The following is an 18,151-nucleotide window of genomic DNA, read 5'->3' on the forward strand; positions in this document are numbered from 1 at the left end:
GCTCAAAATGAATCCTTATGCTAAGTACATGAAAGAAATTGTTACTAATAAAAGAAAGATACTGGAAGCTGAAATTTCCACCATGCTTGCTAATTATACTTTTAAGGGTGGAATACCAAAGAAACATGGAGATCCAGGAGTACCCACTATACCATGCTCCATTAAAAGAAACTGTGCTAAAACTGCTTTATGTGATCTTGGAGCCGATGTTAGTGTTATGCCTCTCTCTTTATATCATAGACTAGATTTGAATAAGTTGACACCGACTGGAATATCTTTGCAAATGGCTGATAAATCAACTGCTATACCTGTCGGTATTCATGAGGATGTGCCTGTTGTGGATGCAAATGTTACTATTTTAATGGGCTTTGTTATTCTCAATATCCCCGAGGACGATAGTATGTCTATTATTCTTGGAAGACCCTTTTTGAATACTACAGGGGCTGTTATTGATTGCAACAAAGGCAGTGTCACTTTTAATGTTAATGGTAATGAGCATACGGTACACTTTCCGAGGAAACAACCTCAAGTTCATAGTATCAATTCTATTGGAAAAATTCCATCGATTGTTTTTGGAGGTTTTGAATTTCCTATACCTAATTTCAAGAAGAAATATGATATTCTAATTATTGGGGACGTGCATATCCCCGTTGAGGTAACCTAGTGTTATTCGAGATTTCTCCGGTTCCATGTTATTCGGAATGGGTTTGTTAACAAGACCTGATCAACCTTGTTAATGGATTCCTTTTGATGATCATGAGATGGATGAAGTTAGAAAGCACAACCTTCTGTACCCTCCTTTTAATTTTTGTCATTTATATTAAATAAAGTAAAAATAGTATTTTCTGTCTGTTACCTGAATTATCCGTGCAATATAAAAATACCCCGAAAATAAAAGTTCTCCAAATGCCCTGAAATTTGAATATGATTTTTTCTGGAATATTTGAGAATATTTGGCACTGAGAACACAGCAGGGGGCATCCACCTAGCCAGGAGGGTGGAGGGCGTGCCCTACCCCCCTGGGCGCGCCCCTACCTTGTGGGCCCATGGTGGTCCTCCTCCACTTATTCCTGCACCCATACACTCCTTCTTCCTCCCACAAACACCATTATCCAGCTCAAGCATGAGTTCTAGCTCATTTTGCTACGATTTTCGATCTCCTTACTCAAAGCACCTCTCACAAAACTGCTTTGGGGGATTGCTCTTTGGTATGTGACTCCTCCATTGGTCCAATTAGTTTTTGTTCTAGTGCTTTATTAATTGCATATTTTTGCTGCTTAGGTGACCCTGTTCTTGAGCTTGCATGTCAAATTTATATGGTCAAAAGTAGTTTTGATGCATGATATAGGCTCTAGGCACTTGTAGGAGTAGTTGCTATCAATTTTGTTGAGTTTGGTTTACTTTTTATTTTGAAGTTACTAAAAATTTCAGAAATTTTTCAGAGGGAGAAATATGTTTAGGAAAATGTACCAAGGTGGTTCTTCAAGGAAGCAAGGACCCAGGCTTGCAATGTGTGATGCTGATGATGATCCACCAAGGGATGCTCCAGTGCGGCCTTGTGAATGGCCTTCAGAGGACTTCATGGATCGAGCAGGAATTAAGGAAGAATTTAACGCATATTTGTGTAATGCTGATCTTGTGAGCTTCGAGGAAGAAAAGTGTCGTCAGTACCACTATCTCACCAGTTCCTTTGTGAGGAGGTTTGAATTTTCATCTTCACACAATTCTCAAACTGTCATGTTTGATCTCTATGAAAATTCTTATACTATGGACTTAGAGGATTTTACCACAGCTTGCAAACTTCCACAATGGGGTAGTATTAATGAACCTCGCAAATCTGAGTTTAGAGATTTTCTTGCTAGTATAACTGTGGGGGAATCTAGAGATATAACACAAGCTACCATAGGGAGCATTCATTTTCCCGCTATACATTATTTTGCTCTCTTCATAGGTAGATGCTTTAACGGTAAAGATGAATCATGTCACAAATGTGTCCCTGACCTCAGTATTCTTAGGAGTGCTGTGTTAGGAGATAAATCTTATAATTTGGGAGCCATTGTTGCACGTAGGTTGCATCTTAATAGATTTAATGGAGATTTCTTTGGTGGAATTTATGCAACCCGCATAGCTAATTTTCTTGGTGTAACCATACGTGAGGATGACATTGAGTTGGCCCATGCTTATTTGGGTTATGAGGCTATGGTTCGTCATCAGTTTGTTGAGAGGAATGATCAGTTCCTCCAGTACCGACTAATCTTTGACAAACGACACACCTATCACGTCGCTCTCCCTGCTTCTACTTTCTTTGACTTTCAGGCAAAAGGAACATATTTTATAACCAGAGAGGAGGCGGAAGAGTATAAGAGGAGAGCTGAGATAGCTCACCTCCAAGCTGCAGCCCACGATGCAATGACTGCTACATCACAATACGACCCTAGTTACAACTTTGGATATCCGCCAGGCCAGCCGTGGCTATAGACCAACTTAGGCCAAAAGCCTAAGCTTGTGGGAGTATGTATTTCTCACCGACATTACATTCATGTTCACACACTCATTGCTAGATGTCGGTGCTCATACTTTTTCAGTGTATTATCCATGCTAGTTTATTTTCCTTTTTATGCTTTCTTTTTGTGTGTTTAATAAACCTTAAGAAAAACAAAAAAATAGTTGTAGCTTTTAATTAGTTTACTCTCCATGCTTGTAGCAGTAATTAAAAAGAAAACCCAAAAGATTTCTTGTTCTTCTTTTGCTTGTTGGGAGCTTTCCCGTGTAAATAGTTTTATTTCTTTTCTTTCCTTTGGGGGTCGATAGGAGAAGACCATAACTAAATTGTTGAAGTGGCTCTTATATGCATTATTTTTGATCTGACAAAAGAGCCCATATTGCCTTGTCTTCTCCTGTTTATTGAATGGTTGTAGATTCCAGCTTAGTCCAATGCACGTGCACTATTATTATTATCCACATCATTCGGTCGTGCAAGTGAAAGGCAATTATGACAATATATGATGAACTGATTGAGATGGGAGAAGCTGGTATGAACTCGACCTCTCTTGCTTTTGTAAATATGATTAGTTCATAGTTCCTGATTCCGCCTATTATGAATAAACATGTTTGCGATGACAATTAGAGATCATAGTTTCTTATGCCATACTTAATTAGCTAGGAGCTTATAATGGTTTACCTTGCGTGCCAACATGCTATTAAAATGGTTGTGATGTGGTATGATAGGGTGGTATCCTATTTTGAATGATTTAAGTGACTTGACTTGGCACATGTTCATGCATCCAGTTGAAACAAAATCAACATAGCCTTCACGATATTTATGTTCATGGTGGATTATATCCTACTCATGCTTGCACTCAATGTTCATTGACTTTAATGCATGTTCATGGCTGTTGTTGCTCTCTAGTTGGTCGCTTCCCAGTCCTTTGCTAGACTCCACTTGTACTAAGAGGGAATACTGCTTGTGCATCCAATTCCATAAACCCCAAAGTTATGCCATATGAGTCCACCATACCTACTTATATACAGTATCTACCTGCCGTTCCAAGTAAATTTGTATGTGCCAACCTCTAAACCTTCAAATAAATATTATGTTTTGTATGCTCGAATAGCTCATGTATCAACTAGGGCTTTCCGTATCTTCCATATTAGGCGGGCTATTCTCAAGAGGAGTGGACTCCGCTCCTCACTCACGAGAAAATGGCTGGTCACCGGGATGCCCAATCCCATGCTTTATGCAAATCAAATCAAAATAATTGCAAACAAAACTCCCCCTGGGACTGTTGTTAGTTGGAGGCACTTGTTGTTTCAAGCAAGCCATGGATTGCTGCTTGTTGGTGGAGGGGGAGTATAAACTTTACCATTGTGTTTGGGAACCGCCTATAATGTGTGTAGCATGGAAGATATCGCCATCTCTTGGTTGTTATGTTGACAATGAAAGTATACCGCTCAAAATATTATTCATCTCTATTTCAAAACTAAGCTCTGGCACCTCTACAAATCCATGCTTCCCTCTGTGAAGGGCCTATCTATTTACTTTTATGTTGAGTCATCCTCCTCTTATTAAAAAGCACCCGTTGGAGAGCACCTCTGTCATTTGCATTCATTACTGATTAGTTTACATTGAGTATGACTTGACTGGATCTCTTTTACCATGAATTACAATGTCTAGTCAGTCCTTGATCTTTAAAGGTGCTTTGCATTTATGTTTTGCGGTCTCAGAAAGGGCTAGCGAGATACCATATTGTTATATCATATTATGATTGTTTTGAGAAAGTGTTGTCATACAAGATTTATTATTACTGCTCGCTAGTTGATTATGCCATTGATATGAGTAAACATGAGACCTATGCGTTATTGTGAATATGGTTAGTCTATAATCTTTGCTAAAAACTTGAATGCTGGCTTTACATATTTACAACAACAAGAGCAAACAGAGTTTGTCAAAGTTTTTCTTTATCACTTTCAGTTTGTCAACTGAACTGCTTGAGGACAAGCAAATGTTTAAGCTTGGGGGAGTTGATACGTCTCCATCGTATCTACTTTTCCAAACACCAATTTCATGATGCTCACCGCCGTGCGTGAGTAATTCCATTGTAGGCTTGCTGGACGGTGATGGGTTGAATGAGATTTATCATGTAATCGAGTTAGTTTTGTTTGGGTTTGACCCCTAGTGTCCACTATGTTCTGAGATTGATGTTGCTATAACTTTGCTATGCTTAATGCTTGTCACTAGGGCCCAAGTGCCATGATTTCAGATCTGAACCTATTATGCTTTCATCAATATATGAGAGTTCTCGATCCTATCTTGCAAGTCTATAGTCACCTACTATGTGTTATGGTCCGACAACCCCGAAGTGACAATAATCGGGACCACTTCTGGTGATGATCGTAGTTTGAGGAGTTCATGTATTCACTATGTGTTAATGCTATGGTCCGGTACCCTATTAAAAGGAGGCTTTAATATCCCTTATTTTCCGCTAGGACCCCACTGCCATGGGAGGGTAGGACAAAAGATGTCATGCAAGTTCTTTTCCATAAGCACGTATGACTATATTCGGAATACATGCCTACATTACATTGATGAATTGGAGCTAGTTCTGTGTCACCCTAGGTTATGACCGTTACATGATGAACCGCATCTGTCATAATTCTCCATCACTGATCCATTGCCTACGAGCTTTCCATATATTGTTCTTCGCTTATTTACTTTTCCGTTGCTACTGTTATCATCACTACAAAATAGCAAAAATATTACTTTTTCTACCGTTACCTTTTGCTACCATTACCACTACTATCATATTACTTTGCCACTAAACACTTTGCTGCAGATATTAAGTTTCCAGGTGTGGTTGAATTGACAACTCAGCTGCTAATACATGAGAATATTCTTTGGCTCCCCTTGTGTCGAATCAATAAATTTGGGTTGAATACTCTACCCTCGAAAACTGTTGCGATCCCCTATACTTGTGGGTTATCGATCATGTTCACGTCATGTAAAGGGGTGGCCGTTTTGCGCCTGATGACTGGCGGATCTTATCCTTGCTCTTTATCTGCGTCGTTGTCTGGGCCATCAATGTTTGCGGAGCCAGTGGTGGGCATGTCGGTTAAATTCTCGATGGTGGCTATGAAGTGGGTGGCGGGCGGGAAGCAAAATTCTCCATCGTTAGCCCCTAGTTCGAACCGGACATAGTTCGGATTCGAGCCTCCCGTGAATGATAGGTTCCTTAAAGAGTTTAGCACATCGCCTAAGGGTGCATGCTGAAAGACGTCTGCGGCACTGAATTCAAAGATCGATAACCGATCTAGCTCAGTGTCCACGAGCGTATATGGCCCGGAATTTATAGCTGGAGACGAATCCAGAGTTCTACTGACGCAGATATCGCGAGGTGCCGAGTCCGTGTGCGGCTCCAACGCCGCGGACTCTGTGGCTTCGAATGGCACGATCTGCTCTGGCTCTAAGGTCGTTACAGCAACGGGGACCATCTCCTGGATGTGATCCGATGGCAGATTTAATTCATGTTCCTCGGAGCGAAGGGGAACGATCGCCGCGGTCTCGAATCCATTGAAGATTAGGTCTCCATGGATATCCGCGACGTAGTTCAGGTCCCAAATCTGACCTGGTGGCCAGTGGCGTAGCTATCAATCTGCTCCAGATTATCGAGCGAGTTGGCCCATAGTACGAAGCCGCCGAATACGAAAATCTGTCTGGGAGGGAGGTTTCTCCTTGGACGGCGTCGCTATAGACGATTGACGGGGCCATCGAACCCTTCGTCGAGGGCATAGTGGAACTCTAAATGAAAGCACCAACGTCGGTGTCAAAACCTGCGGATCTCGGGTAGGGGGTCCCGAACTATGTGTCTAGGATCGATGGTAATAGGAGACAGGGGACACAATGTTTACCAAGGTTCGGGCCCTCTCTATGGAGGTAATACCCTACGTCCTGCTTGATTGATATTGATGAATATGGGTGTTACAAGAGTTGATCTACCGTGAGATCATGATGGCTAAACTCTAGAAGCCTAGCTTATATGACTATGGTAATGAATGTGTCCTTTCCGGACTATCCCCTCCGGCTTATATAGACACCGGGGGGATCTAGGGTTTACATAGAGTCAGTTACATAAGAAGGAATCTTCATAGTCGGTCGCCAAGCTTGCCTTCCATGCTAAGGAGAGTCCAATCCAGACTCAGGTATAGTCTTCGGCATTCATGTCTTCACAACCCATCAGTCCGGCCCATGGATAGCAGGTCGAACGCCGGAGGACCCCTTATTCCAGGACTCCCTCAGTGGCGGCCAAGGGGAGGTAGCTTGCCCCCCAAGCCAAGGGGGGCGCCCCCCTTTAGGGTTTACCCTAAACCCTAGGCGCATGGGCCCTAGGGGGGATGGCGCCCAGCCCACCTAGGGGTTGGTTCCCCTCCATATTCAGCCCATAGGGCCCTCCGGGGCAGGAGGACCCTCCCGGCGAACACTTCCGGCGACCGAACAAGGACTTCCAATATATAAATAATTACCTCTGGACCATTCCGGAACTCCTCGTGATGTCCGAGATCTCATCCTGGACTCCGAACAACATTCGGTAACCACATACTAATTCCCATAATAGCTCTAGCGTCACCGAACCTTAAGTGTGTAGACCCTACGGGTTCGGGAACCATGTAGACATGACCGAAACATGTCTCTGGTCAATAACCAACAACGGGATCTGGATACCCAGGTTGGCTCCCACATGTTCCACGATGATCTCATCGGATGAACCATGATGTCGAGGATTCAATCAATCCCGTATACAATTCCCTTTGTCAATCGGTACGTTACTTGCCCGAGATTCGATCATCGGTATCCCAATACCTCGTTCAATCTCGTTACCGGCAAGTCACTTTACTCGTTCCGTAATGCATGATCCCATGACTAACTGCTTAGACACATTGAGCTCATTATGATGATGCATTACCGAGTGGGCCCAGAGATACCTCTCCGTCATACGGAGTGACAAATCCCAGTCTCGATTCGTGCTAACCCAACAGACACTTACGGAGGTACCCGTAGTGCACCTTTATAGCCACCTAGTTACGTTGTGACGTTTGGCACACCCAAAGTATTCCTATAGTATCCGGGAGTTGCACAATCTCATGGTCTAAGGAAAAGATACTTAACATTAGAAAAGCTTTAGCAGACGAACTACACGATCTTGTGCTATGCTTAGGATTGGGTCTTGTCCATCACATCATTCTCCTAATGATGTGATCCCGTTATCAACGACATCCAATGTCCATGGTCAGGAAACCGTAACCATCTATTGATCAACGAGCTAGTCAACTAGAGGCTCACTAGGGACATGTTGTGGTCTATGTATTCAGACATGTATCACGATTTCCGGATAACACAATTATAACATGAACAATAGACAATTATCATGAACAAGGAAATATAATAATAACCATTTTATTATTGCCTCTAGGGCATAGTTCCAACAGTTCTCTCAACAAGGATAATATAATTAGATCATATAACAATCCCTCAACATGCAACAAAGAGTCACTCCAAAGTCACTAATAGCGGAAAAAAACGAAGAGATTATTGTAGGGTACGAAACCATCTCAAAGTTATTCTTTCTGATCGATCTATTCAAGAGTCCGTAGTAAAATAACACGAAGCTGTTCTTTCCGTTCGGTCTATCCTAGAGTTCGTACTAGAATAACACCTTAAGACACAAATCAACCAAAACCCTAATGTCACCTAGATACTCCAATGTCACCTCAAGTATCCGTGAGTATGATTATACGATATGCATCACACAATCTCAGATTCATCTATTCAACCAACACAAAGAACTTCAAAGAGCGCCCCAAAGTTTCTACCGGAGAGTCAAGACGAAAACGTGTGCCAACCCCTATGCATAAGTGAAGGAAATATGCCCTAGAGGAAATAATAAAGTTATTTATATTTCCTTATATCCTGATAAATGTTTATTATTCATGCTAGAATTGTATTAACCGGAAACTTAGTACATGTGTGAATACATAGACAAACAGAGTGTCACTAGTATGCCTCTACTTGACTAGCTCATGGAATCAAACATGGTTAAGTTTCCTAGCCATAGACATGAGTTGTCATTTGATTAATGGGATCACATCATTAGAGAATGATGTGATTGACTTGACCCATCCATTAGCTTAGCACGATGATCATTTAGTTTGTTGCTATTGCTTTCTTCATAACTTATACATGTTCCTATGACTCGGAGATCATGCAACTCCCGAATACCGGAGGAACACTTTGTGTGTTACCAAACGTCACAACGTAGCTATCGGAGTAATGGGCCACGGGTAGCCTAACCCGAGCCCCTGAACCTTTCAAGACAACGGGGCTGGCTGCGCCCCTCAAGACGTCAAGATAGATCACCGCCTCTTGGCGGCCGGTTGGCTGAGTGGCCGACTGGCCGAAGGCGGCCGAGTTCCAGAAGACGACATCACGACAGGCCGACTCCTAGTGAGCGGCCTCCAGAGAGGCCGACCCCTAGCAGTCGGCTCGTGGCGCCCTCAAAGTCTGCGCCCTCATCAAGGAGACAAGACCGAGTATGGCCGCGGGGTAACCCATCCCCCCCGAATCCAGGGAGGGCGTGGCCAAAGTGCCTCGGACCAGCGGAGATCTCCGCCCGGCATGGCACTGTTGCCACTCTGCCCTTGACGTCACTCCTGTTAGGAGAAGTACCGTCCCCACTGCCGCCTGTCGGTACGACCCGAAGATGGTGGGCCCTGCCGGTCAGCGAGAGCCCGAAAGACGGCTGGGGACACACCAGTCGGACCCGAGGGAGGCCGGCTCCCAACAGCCGGACTGACCCTTCCTCGGGGGCCCACGTGCCATTAACCAGACCAGATGCAGAGTGGCTACAGTGATCTCCCACCAGGAGGCAAGACTGTAGCCACGCCTCCCTGACCAAGCACGCGTCATTAGCAACACGGCTACAGTAATCCGTAGTCGGCAAGACCCGCGAGCGGCGGAGGCGGCCTGTCGGCTCTGTACCAGACTAGCCGGCGGGGCCCACCAGGCGGCGGGCCCCAGCAGTCGGTGGAGAAGCCGGCGACCAGAGAGACTGACAGCCGGGCCCTATGCCTGGCCGGATTACCATTGTACCCTGGGGGTAGGCCTATATAAACCCCCCAGGGCACCCATGCAAAGGGTTCGGACCTGTTAGGACTAGACTCACACCTAGAGGAGGACAGAGCGTGCCTGCCTTCTTCCACCTCTTGCAAACAGCTCAAGGAGCACCATTGTACCACTTGCGCCTTAGTGATCATGCGGAGACCCCATAGAGCAGGACTAGGGGTGTTATCTCCTAGGAGAGCCCCGAACCTGGGTAAAGTACACCGGTGTTCGTGTCTACGCCTCATCCCGCTTCCAGGCACCGGCGACGTTCTACTCGCTCCCACCATGATAAGCCATCCATTGGCATATGTCACACCCAACGCCCGACATTTGGTGCCCACCGTGGGGCGAGATGCACCATCTCCCGAAAACCTATTCTGGACGGGAACCCTGTTCCTTCCTGGCGAGCGCAGCCAGCCCGGCACGCCAGACGGCGTCTGCGCCGACGCGCTGCATGGAGCGAAGATTGCCTGCGCGGCGAGCTGCCTCGCCGATCTTGTTGGTGAGATTTGCCTCTTCGACAAGCCCGCGTCTGATGCGGGTACCAATGACCCTGAAGGCCGCCTCATGGGCCTCCTCGATCAGCTCCACGTCGCCAGCGAGCCTGCTGCTGACTTGGAGTCGGTTGGCTCCACCGACCCAATGTTGGTCGACACTGACATGGCTTCGCTCGACACGTTCCCTTCCAATGTGGTGGTCTATGATGAGCCACTTCCTCGCGCGGACAGCGGCGGCAGCACCGTCACGGAGGTGCTCGTGATCAGCCATGGCGAGCAATCTGGCAAAGGTGGCCAGGACCTGTTTCAGATGGCAATGCAAGATTTGGCTGGGCCAATCCCGGAAGACGCCGACGCCGAGACACTGGAAGCACTCCATGTCCAGCTCGTCGAGAGCGCCAACCGGTTGGCTAGCATGAGACGCCTTTCGGAGGCCTACCAGCGGGAGATGGACCGTGCTGTCGGCGGCACGCCAGCTCCTGGTGGGTCTAGCCGGGCTGGCTTGGTCCGGCAGTGTGGCGCGACCATCCCCAGCATGTTTGGGACAGATCGTCCCATCTACGCCATGCCTACAGAGAACATACGAGCTGCCCAGGTGGCAGTGGACGAGCTAGACAAGCTTGAGGGAGACGAGCGTCGCCACATGACAGAGCGAGTTCAGTAGCTCCTCGACGCGGCTGCTGAGCAGCAAGATGCTGGGTGCCACACCGAAGCGCCCAACTCGCGAAACGATGACCCGCCACCTCGCCGAGGTCAAGGCGCGACATCCCGAACGCTGACTAGTGGCGTCCGTGATAGAAGAGACAAGGGGTCGGCTGCCAGCAGCAGTCGGACTCACGTCACCATTGAGCGCGACCAAGACGGCCGGCTGAGAACAGTGTGGCGGCGAGACGGCGGCCCGCCTCCTCCTCCCCGCAGGGAGAGGCGCATTTCCCCGCCGCCTGTTGATCACCCATCACTCGGCGACCGCCTTGGCCGCTGAGAAGGAATCAGAGAAAACGATGCTCGCCATCGGATCGATCGCCTCAATCGATCCCTGGCGCTAGAAGAGGAAGATGAGCTGGGGTCCGCCTTGTTTTGGCCCCCGCATCCGAGATGAGCCCTTTCCCAAAGGGTTCACTCTCCCAAGAGATACGCCCAAGTACACCGGCTCTGTGAAGCCAAAGGACTGGCTGGTCGACTACTCCACAGCTGTCAACATCGCCAACGGCAACAAGTGCGTTGCCGTGAAGTACGTTTCCCTCATGCTCCAGGGTACGGCCCGGACATGGCTGAACAGCCTGAAGCCCCACAGCGTCAACAGCTGGGTTGATTTTACTGAAGCATGCATTCATCCGCAACTTCACCAGTATGTACAAGCGGCTGCCCAAGCCTCGCCAGCTCTCCCTGTGCGTCCAAGGCCCCAATGAGTCGACCCGCGACTATCTCACACGCTGGGCCGAGCTGCGCAACTCTTGCGAGGGCGTGCACGAGGTGCAGGCCATCGAGTACTTCACTGCCGGGTGCCGAGAGGGCACCCTCCTCAAGCACAAGCTCCTCTGCGATGAGCCGGCGACCCTTGACGAACTCCTGATCATAGTAGACAAGTACGCCACGGCCGACTCCTCCATGAAGGTGGAGATTCAAGTCAATGTGTCGGGCAAGGTGGCCCCCCAAGCCCCTCGGACCCCAGCTGGCGACGCCAGTCGGCGGCAACAACCAAACGACAACAAGCACAAAGGCCATGCATCCGGTTCCCACGAGCCGGCAGGTGGCAACAGTCGAAGATCAACGGCCAGAAGGGCACCCTCCTCCCAAACGCCAGAAGGGCGGCAAGCCTAACTGGCTGCCCGCCTTCTCGTACGAGTAGAGTCTCGATGCACCCTGCAAGTTCCACAGCGGTGCGAGGCCGTCCAATCATACAACTTGGAAGTGTCATTGGCTCACCGGGATAGCCAAGGGTGATGGGCTCCACCCCACTCCGCCTGCCGGCCCGCCGCCTCCTCCTCCACAGCAGCCGGCGGCTCGGCCAGTCGGGGCCATACAAGATGATTATCCTGAAGAGCATGGAGCCTACGTCGTGTTCACCAGCATGGCCCACGACAGGCGCAGCAGGCGGCAGCAGCAACAAGAAGTAAACGCAGTAGCGTCCGAGACCCAGAATTCATGCATTGGTCAGAGAAGCCCATCAGCTAGAGCAGAGCTGACCACCCAGAGGTGATGCCCAATCCCGGCTGTTATGCTCTAGTATTGGATGCGACATTCACCGCAGAGAGGCGAGTAGCTCGCTTCTCCCGAGTTCTGGTAGATGGCGGCAGCAGCATCAACATTCTGTACAAAGATACCCTGGAGAAGTTGGGAATCAAGTAGAGACACCTTCAGCCCAGTCGGAATGTTTTCCATGGCATAGTTCCTAGCCTTTCCTGCTCACCGATCGGCAAGACTCAGATAGATGTCCTCTTAGGGGACAAAACTCATTTCCGCCGAGAGCCAGTCTAGTTTGAGGTGGTGGACCTTGAGAGCCCTTATCACACACTGCTTGGCCGGCCTGCCCTGGCCAAGTTCATGGCGGTCCCCCATTATGCTTACCTGAAGATGAAGATGCCGAGCTCCAAGGGAATCATGACCATAGCCGCGGACTACAAGAAGTTGTCCGCCTGCACAGCAGAGAGTAGCCGGCTAGAGCCGAGTCCGTCGTGATCGCTGCTGAAAAACGGCTCCTTGACCGGGTTGTGGCAATGGTAGGCAAGCAGCCGGAAATGTCACCCGACCCCAAGGAGTCGGAAGCCGAGGGCTCATTCAAGCCGGCTAAAGAAAAGAAGATACCCTTGGACCCGAAGCACCCGCAGAGGTACGCTATCATGGGTGCAAACCTTGACCGTAAATAGGAAGGCGAGCTCGTCGATTTCCTCCATGAGAATCGGGACATCTTCGCATGGTCCCCTAAAGACATGCCAGGTGTTCCGACGGATTTCGCCGAGCACAAGCTAAACGTCCGATCTGATGCCAAGCCAGTCCGGCAGCCGTTGCGTCACCTGTCAGAGGAGAAGAGAAGAGTTTTTGGAGAAGAGATAGCCCGGCTTCTAGCAGCCGACTTCATCATGGAAGTATTCTTTCAAGAACGGTTGGCCAACCCAGTCCTAGTGCTGAAGAAGAACAAGCAGTGTAGCATGTGCATCGATTATACCAGCCTCAACAAAGCATGCCCCAGAGACCGATTTGCTCTGCCAAGAATCGACCAAGTGATTGACTCTACAGCCGGATGCGAGCTGTTGAGTTTTTTGGATGCATACTCCGGGTATCACCATATCAAGCTGGACCCGGCCGATAGGATGAAGACCGCCTTCATCACGCCATTCGGAGCCTTCTGCTACCTGACCATGACGTTCGGCATAAGAAATGTCGGCGCCACCTTTCAGTGTTTCATGCAAAAATGTCTCCTCAAGCAACTTGGCAGAAACGCTCATGTCTATGTGGATGATGTGGTGGTGAAGACTTTCGAAAACTTGCGCCGATTTCAGATCAAGCTCAAACCGGAGAAATGCGTCTTTGGGGTGCCAGCCGGCCAGCTTCTTGGTTTTCTAGTCTCAGAGTGCAGCATAGAGTGCAACCCTGTGAAGATCAAGGCCATTGAAAGGATGGAAGTGCCCACCCGACTGCTGGATGTGCAAAAATTTACCGGCTGCTTGGCATCCATCAGCCGTTTCATCAGTCAGCTGGGTGAGAAGGCTCTTCCCCTATACCAGCTCATGAAGAAGACTGCTTTTTTTGAGTGGAACGACAAGGTGGGTGAAGCTTTTCTCCAGCTCAAGAAAATGTTGACCGCCCCACCTGTCTTGGCGGCCCTGACTCCTAAGGAGCCAATGTTGCTCTACATTAACGCTACCAGCCGGGTGGTTAGCACAGTCATAGTGGTGGAACGGAAAGAAGAAGGCAAAGCCCTACAATTCCAGAGGCCGGTGTATTACCTGAGCGAAGTACTGTCCGCCTCCAAGCAGAACTATCCCCACTATCAGAAGATGTGTTATGGCGTGCACTTTGCTGCCAAGAGGCTGAAGCCATACTTCCAAGAGCACCCAATCACTGTGGTCAGCACAGCTTCGCTTGCCGAGATTATTGGAAGTCGAGATGCCTCGGGCCGAGTGGCCAAGTGGGCCATAGATTTGGCCCCCTGCACCATCTACTACCAGGCTCGCACCGCCATCAAGTCACAAGCACTGGCCGACTTCCTCGTCAACTGGGCCGAGACCCAGTACTTGCCGCCAGTGCCAGATTTCACCCATTGGCGGATGCATTTTGATGGTTCAAAAATGCACACCGGTTTGGGTCCGGCGTCGTCCTCACTTCTCCCAAGGGCGACAAGCTCAGATATGCGCTGCGAATTCACTTTGCCGCCTCCAACAATGTTGTTGAATACGAAGCACTCATTCACGGGCTCCGGCTTGCCAAGGAACTCGGCATTCGCCGGATCCTATGTTATGGAGACTTAGACTTGGTGGCATAGCAGTCATCAGGCATCTGGGACGCCAAGGATGCAAATATGGCCAGCTATCGCTTCCTCGTACAACAACTCAGTGGATACTTCGAAGGGTGCGAGTTCCTCCACGTGCCAAGAAATGACAATGAGCAAGCCGACGCCTTGGCACGAATTGGCTCCACCCGGCAAGCAATACCATCCGGCGTCGCCTTGCAACGACTCCTCAAGACGTTCGTCAAGCCATCGCCAGAATCAGATTCCATCTTTGTGCCGGCTGCTCCCGAAGCAGTTGGATCCGACTTAAGAGCCCCAACAGCCGGCACGGGAACTTCGGCAGGCGGCCCGGGGACTGCAGTAGTCGCACCTGGCCCTGGGACCTTAGAGCCTGACAAGGGGACTGCGACAGTCGGCTCGGGGACTTCATCAATTCACCAAGCGGTGGCCGACTCCAACCCACCGCCTCCCAGCCCAACCACCCTCGTGCAAGTGGCAGTCCCGGCAATCGAAGAAATTACAACACCTTCGTGCGCCCACCCCATCCTCAACTTCCTCGTAAACAAAAAACTGCCGACTGATGAGATCTCGGCCCGGCAGGTGCAACGCCGGGCAGCAGCGTACACAATCGTCAACAGATAACATGTGAGGCGCAGCGTCACTGGTGTTTACCAGTGCTGCGTGGAGCTGGAGCAAGGCCAAGCAATCCTCAAAGATATCCATCAAGGCGAGTGTGGTCACCACGCGGCTTCAAGGGCACTTGTTGCCAAAGCTTTTTGCCACGGTTTTTTCTGACCGACTGCTCTAGAAGACGCCAAAGACTTGGTCCAGAAATGCAAAGGGTGCCAGAAGTTCCGTTCCAAGCCTCATCAGCCAGCTTCTGCACTCAAGACTATCCCCATTGCCTGGCCCTTTGCTGTCTGGGGCCTGGACATGGTGGGACCATTCAAAACAACACGAGGTGGCATGACTCATCTGCTTGTCGCGGTGGACAACTTCACCAAGTGGATAGAAGCAAAACCAACCAAGAAATTGAATGGTCCGACTGCTGTGACTTTCATCTCCGACATCACCATCCGACATGGCATACCACACAGCATCATCACTGATAATGGCACAAACTTTGCCAAAGGCGCCTTGGCCCGTTTCTGCGCGACACAGGGCATCCAAATGGACCTAGCATCCGTTGCTCATCCGAAGTCAAACGGCCAGGTGGAGCAAGCAAACGGCCTTATTTTATCCGGCATCAAGCCCCGACTGGTTGTGCCTCTGGAGCGTTCGGCCGGCTGCTGGCTCGACGACCTGCCAGCCGTCCTTTAGAGTCTGCGCACAACCCCGAACAAATCAACCGACTTCACCCCTTCCTTCCTTGTCTACGGTGCCGAAGCCGTCATCCCGACGGACATAGAATTTGACTCCCCTTGAGCCACCATGTCTACCGAAGAGGAGGCAGAAGAAGCACAACAAGACGACGTCGATCTGCTAGAAGAGGGTCGGTTGTTGGCACTCAGCCGGTCCACCATCTACCAGCAGAGTCTCCGCTGATACCACAAACAAAAGGTCAAGCCAAGATCTTTTCAAGAAGGACACCTTGTGCTCTGGCTGATCCAGCGAACAGCCGGCCAGCACAAGCTCTCGGCACCTTGGGAATGCCCCTTCATCATCAGCAAGGTGTTAGGCAACGACTCCTACTACCTCATCGACGCTCAGAAGCCTCAACCATGCAAAAGAGACAAATCCGGCAGGGAGACGGAGCGTCCATGGAATGCGAATCTCCTTCGAAGGTTTTATAGTTAAAAAGCAATATGTATCACGCTGACTTTTGTATTAAATACGAAGACTCCAGGTCCCCCGAGAAGAGCTCGGGGACTGCCCTCCTTTATCTATAAGACAAGTATTACACATGTCGTTTGTGTTACTTCATTAATCCGTCTGGCGCCGGGCTCGACCAGTCGACCCAGGGACTTGCCGCCTTGTACTATGAAATGCTTCCTGCAGCCGGACAAGTAATGTGTTGCAACCCAAGCCTTCTCCCGCCAGAAGCCGCAGCTCACAGAGCGACTATTCGGTCGGCAGGAGTTAAGGAAGAAAGGGTGACCACATGAAAAATGGCTAAGGACCGAAAGTATAAACATAGTCCAAGCCGGCTTCCCACCTCGCTGACCGGCTGTCAAAGCAGCCGGCTGGCCGGTTTCTACTTAACTTGCCAAGAAAACTCTAGCCAGCTAAGTACTTGCCTTCTCGAAAGTGGCTAAGTACTTGACCCAGCCACAGTCCGCAGAGCGACTGTTCGGCTGGCAAGACGACAACCAAGGGAAGGCGGCAAAGGAAAAAGCCAAAAGAGCAGAAAGCAAGGAAAGATAGGACTCGGATATGATATTTACACATCAAAAGGCCCTTGGCCGACATCCAACATAAGTTTGAAATACACCCCACTGGTGGAACTGTGCGAAGTTAACAAAGTGTGTTGAAACTAATAAGCAGGAAGAAATAAAAGTAAAGTGGCAGCCTAGGAAGCAGCAGGCAGGTTCGACGGAATGGTGGAGTCGGTAGCGCCAGCTGGTCGAGTGGCCGGCTGGTCGGTCTCTGCTTGGTCTCCTTCAGCAGCTGCCGGCTTGCTCGGGCGTGGCCCGTTGCTGGAGGCACGGTCGAGTTGAGGCTGGCTGTCCACTCCGACCTCTGGCGCCTCCTCTTCGCCCTCCTCCTCCTCCTCCTCGTCCTCTCCCTCATCGCTGGAGTCGATCACCTCAGCCGAGTCCTCGTCCTCCTCCGGGTTCAGCCCAAACCACTCTGGCGGCACCTCGGCGCCGTTCTCGGCCAGCTCCGGGATGAAGATGCCGGTGTCGGTGTACTCGGTGATGGCTGCCGCCCGCTTGACGAGTTCGCCCTCCACTGCCACCAGCTCCTCCTGGGCTTCCTGTCGGAACATGGCCAACTGGCCTAGATTTAGCCCAGGGTACCATGCCTTGACGAACTCCAAGGCCTGACGTGCTCCGGCCCGGGCCGAGGAGCCCTTCCACGCCTCAAGGCGGCCAGCCGCCACATCCAGCCAGTCGGCAGTCCGGCTGGGTGTGCGTGGGGCCGGCATGTCAGGCCACAGGGCGGCGATTGCCTGGGCGCTGACACGTTGATGGCGGCGCAACATCCGATGAGTCGGCCTAAGATGAGCCTGGATGCTGAGAAGTTACTCGCCAAGAGTGCGAGGGGCATTGGCGGCGATCTCCTCGCCTTCTGCCCTTCATCCTTCGTGGTCGGCCTCGATAGCCTGGTTGGCGGCACCAGAGTGACCTGGGAAGAAGTCTGCCAGGACCAAAAGCAAAGACTCGGAAAAAAAGAGAAGCCGGCTTGATCAGAGGCCGGCAGTTTAAAACAAGAGTAAAGAAGGCTGCTTACCGTCGACCATATCCTCGATCTCGCCAAAGCCGTCCGACAGCATCGCCTCCTTGTCGGTCCAGGCGGAGCATTCGATCTCGGACTCAACAAGAAGACCCGCCTCCTTGTCCTCCGCCTCCTTCTAAGCCTTTTGGAGAAGCTCCGCCTGCTCCGTCAGTC

The 18,151-nt window shown here is 50.0% G+C and overlaps 1 protein-coding gene across 1 annotated transcript; it reads right to left on the reverse strand.

Moving 5' to 3' along the window:
* Positions 1–17,108: 17,108 nt before the first annotated feature.
* Positions 17,109–17,744, reverse strand: LOC147972960 (uncharacterized). Its single transcript, XM_087523950.1, has one exon. The coding sequence runs from the start codon at positions 17,742–17,744 to the stop codon at positions 17,109–17,111; it is 636 nt and encodes a 211-aa protein (XP_087380076.1).
* Between the last annotated feature and the right edge of the window lie 407 nt (positions 17,745–18,151).

Source organism: Triticum urartu, chromosome 5A (genome assembly GCF_056163025.1).
Source record: "Triticum urartu cultivar PI428250 chromosome 5A, HENAU_Tu73, whole genome shotgun sequence".
NCBI classification, from domain to species: Eukaryota; Viridiplantae; Streptophyta; class Magnoliopsida; order Poales; family Poaceae; genus Triticum; species Triticum urartu.